This window comes from Rutidosis leptorrhynchoides, chromosome 10 (assembly GCF_046630445.1).
Source record: "Rutidosis leptorrhynchoides isolate AG116_Rl617_1_P2 chromosome 10, CSIRO_AGI_Rlap_v1, whole genome shotgun sequence".
NCBI classification, from domain to species: Eukaryota; Viridiplantae; Streptophyta; class Magnoliopsida; order Asterales; family Asteraceae; genus Rutidosis; species Rutidosis leptorrhynchoides.
Window position 1 is genome coordinate 74731205 of NC_092342.1, and position 13030 is coordinate 74744234.

Sequence of the window (13030 nt, forward strand, 5' to 3'; positions counted from 1 at the left end):
GTTTTTTTGTATTTATTTCTGGGTTAAGCATGTGCAGGGACTGAAGTTGTCAATTCTGGAACTGAAGTTTTGTGGCTAAACTACATAAAGGAAAAGTTGATTGTATGAAGCATCAAGACTTCAAAGGCCTCTCTGCAAATTAATTTATTTATATATGTTTAATTTATTTTTATTTTATTATTCATTTTCACTGTATCTGTTTTCTCTCTCGACTTGTTCTCTCTAACCCTATTAGGGTTTTCATACTGTGATATTGCAATTGCTGCTACTGTGTGAGAAATCAAGTTCAAATCTGTTGAACTTGATTGTGAGTGATTGTGTGAACATCTGTTTAGTTACAATCTTTGATTGTAATTAGGGTTTTTTGGTTTTGTAATTTTTTCAACTTCCTGTGATTGGAAGATTTACTTCCTATGATTGAAAGATTATTTCTCTGTGTATTTGTTCATAGCTTAATGACATCTTTGAAGATAATCTGAAATAAATTAAACTAACTTTCAAGAAATGAGCAAACTAGAAAAGGGAAAGAAAGCATATTCCAAATTAAACATGTATCTAAAATTAACCTTTAAAGTTTATAATATCATTCAACTTCTTTAGACAGAATTTATTACATTATCTTATGCATGTCCTTTGAAACCCTGTTAACTAACTACAGAATCAAACTAAATTATTAAACATGACACAAAATTTCCTCATGATCCATATAGTACGTGCATCAGGTGATCAAGGAGCGCGCTTTAGCTATGCGTGTGTCTACGTTTTCTAACCAAATGGGATTCTTGCTTCAGTTGTTTGGTTTTGTATACAGATGTTGGCAGAGTAGCTATTGGAGAGTATAATGTAGTTTTGGCATCATCGCAAGACGAGGGTGCAGTCTTAGCGGTATATTCTAGCGGCGGCACCCAAATTTGGCCAACCACAACGAGCTGTGGCGTACGCACATTGTTATTGGGGTTTGACCTTCGTGTATGCAAACGGTATTTCTGTGTATTCAAAACGAAAGGTTTAGAATGTGATTGAGAATTATTCAGTCATATAAGCACGATCGCAGTGCTTAGACAAACCTGTAAATGGCTTTTTATTTCATCATTTGTTAGCCCATCAACCTTCATTATCTCCTTAATTTGCTTTGGTGTAGCAACTGCAAAACATACTTGAGTTAGCATGCTAAGTTGTGACTAAATTACAACACAAACAAAAATACTTGGTTAAAGTTGAAAAAGAAAGATTTAGAGATGTTTAAGTGGGACACATATGGGATAGATAGAGTATATATTAGAAAGAAAAAAGGGTTCAAGATAAATTATAAACTAACAATTTCATCTAAGATAGTTTATTTGCAAGTTCACATGTCACTATTAATAAATATGAATATACTAAGTTTAAGCTCAACTCTAATTTCATAACAAGACAATTTTGCATAATAATATAAAGTCTTCATCTAAATGATGATTAAATATATATGTTAATGTCATTTAAAAGTAAGTTCAATTATAACTTTGAAATCTTCTAATTTTGAATCATTTAATACTTAATGATTATGTCTTATCCTAAGTTGAAGTATGTATATATAAATATACTAGTACCATAGTCACCACCAAGTTGTTGAAGAGCATGAAGAAACTGTCTATGCAACTCCGGCGACCAACACCTCCTTTCTTTCTTATTATTCGATGGTCCTTTATCTTCACCATCACCACCACCATCACCAGCTGTATCCGTTGAACAACTGCCGGAGTTTTTTTCCTTCCGGAAAAGATCGTTTACCTCCATATCTAACGACTTTTTATGCAACATGTCCTATAAAAATAAGTTGCAATCTTTAAGCCGTATGATAATAATAAGAAAAGAAAACACAAAAAGAAGAAAATAACATTGACTTGAATGAGTTAAACCTTTTCAATGGTAGGATCTTGTGTTTGAATTGGGAGTTGAGAAGATGTAAGCCAATCTGATTTATCTTTCGTACCACATATGACCTTTAATTGATTAGATTCTAGTTGATGCTCTTCATCAATATTATCATCATTTTCTGTAGACAAATAATTAGGTTTAATAGGAATAAATTCTTTCAAAACTGGACCATCATTTAACGAATGATCTGTAATCGTCCCAAACATCTGATATCTGCATCGTTCAATAGCTGCAAAAAAAAAAAACAAAGTGGCCGGTATATTAAAATAAAAATTAATTATTCATGTTGGTACACGGAAGTCCCAAGTTCGTATCAACCGAAGCTAGGAGGCCTGTCGACCGACTAGGGAGACGGTCGATCGACTGTTGGGCCTGTCGACCGACTGTCGGCCAATTTAATATATAAGGAGGTTAACATCTTCATTAGATGGTTAATCACCTCCTTTACAATAATCCAGGCGTTTTTTTTTTCTAGTCCCTAATAGTCTAAAAGCCCACACAAGCTAGTCGAATAACAATTCTAGACATCGATTTAATTCGATCTATTTCGATCCGGTTCTACTCAATCGATCCCTGAAAGTCAACGATTCGCTAGGAACATCGATCTGAAGATCCGAAAAGCTCCAACAAAGTTTCACACCATAAATTATAAACAATATGTACCTTGAGAAACAAGCTCAAGACAAAGAGGAAGCTCTCGTTCGAACATTTGAATCTTTTTAAGTTCTTCTTCTAAAGCTTCGATATATTCATGAGATACCTTCATTTGTTCTTTAAACTCCACTGGATTATTGTAAATAATCATATGTTTATGGGTGTTTTAAAGAGTGCCAAGGTATAATAGCGTAGTTTTAGTGGATTAAATTGAGTGATACGGAGTACTTGATTTGTACATAGGGAGATCCGATTTGAAGAAACAGAATATGTAAAACTGGAATTGGGAATAATTGGAATAAACTTGGAATAGAATACAATTAAGATAATTATATATATATATATTCAAGTATTTTTGGATAGATTTAGACAGGATTAAATCTGTGGGGTGTTTTTGTTGTTTTTTTTGTGGAAAAAGCTTAGAAGAAATCGGAACATATGTAGGGGAGATGTCGAGGCGTGGCGTCGCATACTTTTTATATTCTTGAATGAATCAATATTATCTAATGGTGATGGATAAATATAATATATAATACTACTGCAAGGACCCGTGGATTCACGGGATTTTAAAGAGAAAATTATTGAATGATATGTTACATTTAAATAATGTCATTTAACCATATGTGAATGTGAATGTTATATAATCAACATGTACATAAAATAGCATAATTCATTAAGTTAGACGAATATAGAAAGTAACAATGTTTAACCGAATAACATTGATGTGTAAAGATCTAAACATAAGAAACAAATGACAAAACTGAACACTTTCAACACCGGTAAGAATAACAATCCAAATCAATGAATTAATTAATAAAGAATATAGCTAAAGCATAACAAATAAAAGTTGCAGTATTCCAAGATTAAAAATTAGAGGTATTTCTGTTAAAAATTAGAGGTATTTCTGAAGTATAGAAAATAAAATTCTTTAAACTCATTCCACTTGTTCTTGAGCCCAGTAAGCAATGATCCTAATAAAACTTTTCAAGTCAAACATACACACATACTCAATAACCAGACCATGATGACTATAGTACTAATTCCAAACAATCTTGAATTCAGCCCAATAATAATGACATATAAACTTTGATCCCACTTCTCTGTTTTTTTACAATCATGTTTGCCAAACAAACAAAAGGGTATATTGTTTAAAGTCTTAAAAAAACAAATAAAAGTTAAAAACAAAATTAGTTATAAAATTTTTAAAGCAGCAAGGTTTTGTATACATGTTGATGAGTTCTTCAAACAAAACAATGATTTGGTAAATTAATTAATATAATGACTCGCTTTCTTCCACAGCTTATCAAAGTACCTACATACTTGCCACATCTCCATATCAACTTTTAAATATATTTGTATCTTCAAATCCTCAATTTTACTCAAATGGGTCAAAATGGTCACCATTAAACTCATAAAATGGGTCAAAAATTTCCCAGGTATTTGGGTCATGGAGTTATTCATATATCACAAAACTAACTCCACAAATCCTCAAAGTGATAACTGACCAATTTGAGGCAAAAGGGCCAAACGGGTCAAAGAGTCAAAATGGACAATCAAAACACTTTTAACATAATAACACCTAAAATAGCTCATTTCAGTCTAAATCAGCAGTTTAAGAGATTTTACAAACGACTATTATCACTACTATATAATGATCAAATCAAGTTTTTACGGCTAGAATACACTACAACCCAAATTGACATTTTTAGGGTTTAACTCAAAAGGACGTAATCATGTTAAGGTAATCATGACTAAAGTTCTGATCAATGAGTAAACTTGGTTTCAGCCTTTCGCATATAGCATCAAGAAACCTCTTATTCATATTTTCAAACAGGGAACCAGCCGTAAACGATCATTTTTACTTTATTTTTTTTAAAAGACCATAAGCCTCAGTTAGTTATAATATATCATATTGAAGTATAATAATGAATTACCGTTAAAAGATAGAAAAAGATGTCCCAATTTTCTTCTTTAATCATATGTGACACATAGATGTATATATTAGTTATATAATTTTCAGGTGACACTGATCCGAACCCCTGTACACCATTTCAACATTTACCCGTTTTGACCCATTATCTTACCCTCCCATTTGCCCGCTCTTACAAAGTTTAAATTGTCAAACAAACATAAACATAAATTAAAGTAAAAATGATCGTTTACGGCTGGTTCCCTGTTTTAAGTAAAAATGAAAACTTCTTTTTTTTAATTTATTTGATGAAGGATACCTACACTTTCAAGACTTGCAAACATCAATGACTCAAATTACAATAAAAATTACAATATAAATAGTAGCCATGGTAAAAATCCTTAGTGAGTATTAGAGTATTTCATCTCCGATTTGTATAAAAATACACAAACACAAACACTACCTTAAATAAACATTAAAGAGCAATAAATATTATCGAGATTAACATCATATGAACAAATATTCAAATGAGCAATTTTTTTTAAAGCCATCACTAACCAAAGAAACGCATAAGCATTAAGAGGATTATACCTTTAGTTAAAAGGTTAAGGGCACTCTGGATTGAAAACTGGTTCTAAGTTGTTACTGCACAGCTTAATGCACGGTACCTGAACACTGTACATATCCAATATTACTGGTCTAAACTTATAAAGACAAACCTTAAACTTACAAAATCAAACCCTAAAGCTACAATGTTGAGAAGCCAGAAAAAACCTGTTTTAATTTGATAATCCATTTGAAATCTTTTTCAATATTTCATAAAACAACCTGAAAAGGAAAAATCAAAACCTTCAGAACAAAGATAATCAGATTCATCCATCACTAAATCGATATATAAATATTAATAAAATTAAACGAAACAAAAACTCAAAAGCATTAAACAATGAACCATCCTTCCATCCATTTTAGCAACAAATCCATTGAAACCTTAATTATAGCAAACACGTAAGAGTTTCATTAAATCAAAATCATGTTGCACAGAATCAAAATTAAAGCTAACTTAAATTGCAAATCTCAAATACATATGCTAGTAAATTATGACGACCCGGAAATTTCGACTTAATTTGAACCAAATTCTCGTTATGATTTAATGTTTCCGACATGATAAGCAATGAATTTTGACAAGTTTTAAAACTTTTGAAAATGAGTTTTTATATAACAGTTGACCACCATGTTTGTCCGACGATTCATGAACGTCGTAACTTGTGATAATTATATAATTGTATATATATATATATATATATATATATATATATATATATATATATATATATATATATATATATATATATGGAAACATGGGAATAATATTTATATACGAAATGATAAAAATTTACTATTGAATGATGCAGTTTCGTATTAAAAAGTTTACGTATATAATCGTTTCATTTTTATGATGTATTTTTTTTAGTTTTTAAAAAGACACGAAGTTAAATCAAAGTTGTACAAGTTGTAAAGCACAACGTACAACAACGTAACTTAAATAGTTGAATCAAAATTAATTCATTTACTATTCATATGAATAGTAAATGAAACGAAATTAATTAATTTACTATTCACATGAAAGCGATATGATAGAAATTATTAATTATAAGTTACATAAAATACCCCTGAAGTATTTAATAAATACGACTTTTAAAATATTAAAATTCGTTTAATTCGTTTGAATTAAACGTATTCAATAATTCACGGTGGTACAAAATGATCAGCAGACTAGTACGTATGCTCTACATCGAACGTATATAGTAATTTTATAAATAAATGGACCTTTTTACAACTAATTTTATAAAGCTTAAGACCAAAATAGATATATGTATTCAATTATAAAAAGTGGAATTCTTTTTATTTATACTTTTACCCGTAAATTATTAGCAACAGAGTACGAAATACCGGTCCGTGAAAACTTTCGGTAGAAATGATAAAACATGGGCGGCTTTTAAGTCCCACGTTTGATTCTATATTATTATTATATTATTACTTTATTATATTATTATATTATATTTATATTATTATATTATTATAATTATTCTATATATATCGAACGAATTCTGATTCTGGTTTCAATTTTCATTTTACAATCCATCTATCTATCTTAATACTCCGTAATGATTTATTTATTATTTTATTATTATTATTATTATTATTATTATTATTATTATTATTATTATTATTATTATTATTATTATTATTAAAGATTATTATTAATCTTATTATATTAATACTAGTAGTATTATTATTATACATAAAATACTACGACGAGGTCATGAGTGAGTTATTTTCAAAAACGGGTTTTTGAGCGGGATGAAGCTAGGGAAATTATGGGTTATAGCTATGGAGGTTATGGGTAATGTTCGTGGGTACTATGGGTGAATCAAAGGCTAACCTTTCATTTATCATTTCCGTTGCGTCTACGTACTTTCCTGCAATATTGAATCACAATATTGATACGTGAGCATTCATATCTTATCTTTTATATATTAATAGGTTATCCATGTCTAATGCTCGAGTATATATGTTTATACATGCTTGTATGCTAAATGTCGTCGTTAGGTAGTTTTATGACGAATCACGAATTTAATACATATACTATTGATATAATGTATATGATATGCATGTTGTTGGAAAGACGGCGAAAAATTAATAACTTTTCAATTAGAAATCGCGTAATTTCGATGAACGAATTAAAAGTTATGATCAACTGAATTATGATTGACGTTAATTGAAATTGCTTTTGAATCTACAATTAATATTTAAACAACTTGTTTATAAGATTAATAAATTGGATTTTTGAATACTACTAGTCGAGTAAATGAATTCTTATATAAGACACATCTCGTTTTGTTATACAATTGTCAAAGTTGACTTTTTGAAATGACTTTTGTTAACTTTTGCATGTCGGTCTCGAGCATTAGGATTTGTGATACACTATGACCTGACCTAGCTTGTTAGACAGTTATTGATCAATATATACTAATATAGGTTCGTGAATCCGAGGCCAACCTTGCACTTGTTCAGTGCCGTCATGTGCATAATTGCTACGAAATACAGTATTGTGAGTTTATAGATCCCTTTTTAATTGCTTTTGCAATCTATATTTTTGGGCTGAGAATACATGCACTTTATTTTAAACGCAATTGATACAAGTACATACTAAATTCTACACTGAGTTTGAACCGAAAATCCCTTAGCTTTGGTAACTAGTAACTGCCAGTTATAAGAACTGGTGGGTGTGAATAGTTGTATATGGATTCATAGGGCTTGACATCCCCGTCCGTTCCAGGTATAGAGACCCTAGCCTGAACTATAAAGCGAACGTATGCTATTTGAGTTTAGTACACGCTGGTTTGCGTGTATTGTACATGTTGGTTGCATGTATGTTAAAACAGGGGTACTTATTATATATACGTTAAGTTTAGTTACCAGGGTGCTCAATCTTGTAGAATATTTTGATAAACGTTTCTGGATGAAACAACTGAAATCTTGTGATCCACCTTTATATACAGATTATGCGCAACATTAAAGCTATGAACTCACCAACCTTTGTGTTGACTCTTTTAAGCATGTTTATTCTCAGATTCCTAGAAGTCTTTCGCTTTTTGCTTATACGTTATACAAGCTATGTGCATGGAGTCATACATGCTTTATTCGAGAAAACTTTGCATTCACAAAATCATCACCATGTAACTTAGTTTGACTGTATTGTCAACGGATGTAGTATTGTAAACTATTGTTTACGGTGATTATCTATACGTAGAAATCATCAGATGTCGAAAAACTTGGATTTATATATTCATTTATGATGTGCCTTTTCAAAAGAATGCAATGTTTACAAAACGTATCATATAGAGGTCAAAACCTCACTATGAAATCAATGAATAACGTATCGCGTCAATAGCGATTTTGACGGGTCGTTACATAAATATATAGAGCTACATTGTTAATTGAAGACAATCTTACCAAATCAAACAAAGTGTTGAAAAATATGAAGAGTTGCTACGTCTTCATATTCATCTTCAATGTCAAAAAATTATAAATCGCTGCTACGTAACAACTCGATTTTGACGTTAATGGTGGCGGAAATGGTGGCGAGTGTAATGGAAGCAGTGGTGGTTTGTTCTCTGAAGGTTTTGAAAGTGACGGCAGCTGTAGATGCAGTCGCAGTGGTGGTGCCCGTAGATGATTGCGGAGATGGTGGCGGTACAGATGCAAGCGGCGATGGTTTGTTGTGAGGGTTTTGAAATCAGATTTAGGGTTAGGGAATTGATTGATTTTGGTTAGAGTTGAAGAGAAATAGAACTCAAGAGAAGATAAAGAGAACGTGCACTGAGATCTTTTGATGAAATGAAGAAAATAAAGATAAAGATGATGACTTTGAATTTGAATTAAAGCTGCTTGATGTTGTGAAACTTGAGAAAAGGTAAAAGAAGGCGTGCAAAGAGAGATTGGCTGTGTTCCAAAGCAAGCATGCTTCTTTTATTTCTTTTTTTTGTTTTGTTTTTTTTTGTTTTTTAACTGATTACTGTATTAATTTATTTATAAATTAATGTTTTTCATTAAAAAAATTAAATCATAAGATGACATCTGTGATGCCCCGTCCAAAACCTCTATGGTACGGATCATCAACAACAGATCCATTACACGGTATAACACTATATGCTGTTCTAAAACAAGGTTTTGCATTCATAAAAAGATAACGTTTTCCCAACGACAAATGTTTTACAAAAGTAACGTGCTTCTACGAATAGAAAGCATTAACAATAGTACGTGACACTTAGGTTATTACAAAACCATGGTTCGAAAATAACATAAGTAGTGAATGCAAAATAAAAAGTCCATGACTAAGAGACATCTCTAACAATGCAGAGTACAACAGAAGTCTAACACAGCAAGTCTATTATAGCGGAAGCAATTGCGTCTAAGTACCTGAGAAATAACATGCTTTAAAAAGTCAACATGAATGTTGGTGAGCTATAGTTTTATTGTAAACAATAATGTAATGTAGACCACAAGATTTTGTATTCAAAACAGTATGAAAAGTATATGCTTAACTGTGAGAGCTTGGTAACTAAATTAACAAAGAAATATTATATACGACCCCCTAAAAGTACACTTGGCGAGTGCGTTAAAATAGACGAAGTATTAAATACCCATTAAATGCTAGCGTGACTAGCCCGAGTGGGGATGTCAAACCCTATGGATCCATATCTAAGATTCGCGTCTACCGGTTTATACACCAATAGTTAAACGTTACCGTGTTACGGGAAAATTTGTGCCGTTATGTCACCCACACATATATAAAGTTAAAGTACTCGTGTCTATTATGTAAAACATAAAAAGCGCATGTATTCTCAGTCCCAAAAATAGTTAAAGTAAAAAGGGAGCTATAACTCACAGTGGATATACGATAAAGTCGATACGAAATGTAAGCAAGTAGTAAGTCGGTCCAAAAGTTCCTCAACCTAAGTCAATGGTTACTAAGTCAGTAAATCGTCCCAAAAAGTTTAAAAGTAAGTAAGTTAAGTCTTAAGTATCATCATTATCATCATACGTAAAAGATAAAGTAAGTTTTCAACAAGAATAAAGGTCGAAATGTAAAGCTGAATTCGAACAGCCGTTATGACCTCTACACAAACTAAAATGACACGCGGTCAGTGGCCAAGGCTCCGTTTGTGAGTTCTCTTACTGCTTTACGAAATTCAGATCCTAACTCGATGTCGTTTGACCGTGGCGATGGTCAAAGCGCGAGTAGGTCAGAAATTTCAGCACATCGTCACGAAGGCGTAGTGAACTTTGGAAGACTATAAATCCTAAACCGTATATCTGATTTAGGCGAGTCTTAAACGAAAAGTCATCTACACATCCCGAAATTTCTGAAAATCAATTTTCCAGAAGCTCCAAGAGTAAGATCAGACCCTAAAAGACAGATACAAGTGCTCCGGTGGGTTTCTTGGTGTTTGATGCTTATCACGATTCTCATCCTTGATGCATAAGCCTCAAGTGTACAACTCCTTGATGTTTTGGCATCATTTTGACCAAGTTTTAATCATCAACACACAATGTCAAGACTAAGAAAAGAAGTACAACTCACTTAAGAGTTTTAGATGGAGGATGAACCAAAGTTACATCAAGTTCTTAGTTTCGACACAAGTACAAGTTCTATTTAGAATTTAAAGCTACAAACTTGGATTCAAACTAAACAAGCAAGACCTTAAGTTATAGAACTTAGATCTTAGCTAAATATTGAAGACCTTAGACTAGAAAGTCTAGATCTTGTGTTCTAGGTGAAACCCTAAGTTATAGAACTTAGACTTTCAACTTTTACAAATTCTTAAGTTATAAAACTTAGATTTTTACAAAGTAGAATGAATATAAGCTAATGAGCTTTTGTTTTAACAAGTTGGATGACCATAAGTTACATAAGTTAGATCAAATAAAATAATGAAACCCTAAGCTAAAAAACTTGGATGTCTTAACAATACTTATGAGACTTCAAGCTAGAAAGCTTGTATCTTTGTTTAATGAAAACACAAGCTACAAAATTGAAGTAAAAAAAATTAAAGAAGATCATAAGTTAATAAACTTGATCTTTTAACAAACTTTTTGTAGAAACCTCAAGCTAGAAAACTTCGATCTCTAATGTTCTTGAAGATCCTTAAAGCAAAAAAGCTAGATCTACAAGTTACATGAAGATCATAAACATAAGTTTTGATCCTTTAACAAAAATAAAGAGATCTTAGGCTATGAGCTTAGATCTAACAAAAGTAATGAAGATTCAAAGCTAGAGAGCTTGAATCCTCCATGTTCTTGAAGATTCTCAACCAAGGTTTGAATCTACAAAATATAACAAGATCAAAAAGCTAAAAAGCTTGATCCCTTGATGATGATGATGATTTCGAATTAGGAAAGAAAAAAAGAAGAAGAAAGAAAGTTCAAGAAAACTTAAAAGTTTTCTTAAGTATTTTAGAGTAAGAAACTACAGAGAAGCTAGAGAGAATTTGTGTGTGTTTTGTGAGAAATGAGAATGAAGTTGAAAAAAAATGAAAGTGGTGGTGGTGTATTGTAGGCCGACAGTTTACAAGCATGGGGGGACCATTTTGGCTTGGCACGGGTGGTGGTACAAGGTGATGTGTGCATATTGGCTAGCATGGAGCATGAGGTTAAAATTTGTAAGTAATGGTACATAAGCATGCTAGTAATCTTGTCTTATATCTTAATGGGTCTTGTCTTATGTCTTAATGGATCATAAGTCCATTAAGATGAGCTAACATACTAGTTATTAGCTAGAGTAGGATGTGCCTTTGATAAACTAAGTCAATTAAGGTGATAAGTCCATTAAGACTAACTAATGTGCATTAATAAACACTAAGCGTAATTAAGCAACCGTCAAGCTGAGTAATTGTCATTTAGAAATAACAATTAGGATTAAGTAGTCATAACACTCCAATTATGACCAAAGTTTAACGTGTACCAAGTACGTATCTCGTTCTAAGCGACTCGTGACACTAACGGTCGTAAAAGCATTCGATGATCAAGTTAAGTGATTAAGCACTTAATAACACGTTTTAAGATATTAACGAAAGTAATTAACATGGATAACAATCCCAGAATATTATCTAGCTCAGTGCGCACATATACGCAGATTCGTGAAAGTATAAAGCATAAATATAAGTCGAAAAAGTCGGGTCATTACAACATCAGCAAGGACCCTCAGATTTTTTCTTTTTTTCTTTTTGATTTTTTTAAGGCTTGAAAAATATTATTTATGACATCATTTTTTTAGTCTAATATAAGATTAGAATAGATATTATAAATTAATAGTCACTTGGTCCGAAATTTATTGTCGCGTGGTCTTTTTGTTTGAACTTTGGCTTTAAATTATATATTTTCGTTTATTTAATATATTATTAGATCAAATTTATAATAATAAGTTGGTTTTTGATTATAGTTTTTAATAGTATAACGTTTATTGAGAGTATTACGTAGCATATTAAAATAATTTAAAATTTAAGTCTAAAAGAAAAGATCTCTAAAATTAAAATAAGATAATAGATTTGAAACAGATGTAGTAATAAATAATTATAGGAGAACGTTAGTGTTACTTAGCGTGATATATTTGTCTTATATGGTCTAGTTAAATTAAATGTAAAGTATATTTTCTTATTAAACTAGTTAAAGACCCGCGATTTCACGAGTTTTATGAAATTATAGAATTTAATAGAGTATTTTTGTTAAGTTGATTAGAAAGCAAACAATATTAGATAAACCACAGAGGGTTGTGATATATTCAATAAGATAAATAGACTTCATAATATGTTGCACATATTTAACCATCAAAGGATTGTAATAAGAAATATTTATGAGTAAAAGTACATACAAAACTGAAATTAAACAATTTTTTTTATCATGGATTATAATACTAAATAGATACATATATAACTATTTAATTAGCATGAACGTCACAAGAATTGATCCATTATATAGACCCACGAA

At 31.1% G+C, this 13030-nt stretch overlaps 1 protein-coding gene across 1 annotated transcript; it reads right to left on the reverse strand.

The window, feature by feature from the left end:
• Nucleotides 1-649: 649 nt before the first annotated feature.
• LOC139873572 (transcription factor HHO3-like) lies at nt 650-2722 on the reverse strand. The gene is made up of 5 exons (XM_071861508.1): nt 2581-2722; nt 1899-2146; nt 1590-1803; nt 1068-1144; nt 650-986 (listed from the first exon to the last, which is right to left on the reverse strand). Exons 1-5 carry the CDS (start codon nt 2720-2722, stop codon nt 741-743), a joined length of 927 nt encoding a protein of 308 aa, XP_071717609.1. The 3' UTR covers nt 650-740.
• Between the last annotated feature and the right edge of the window lie 10308 nt (nt 2723-13030).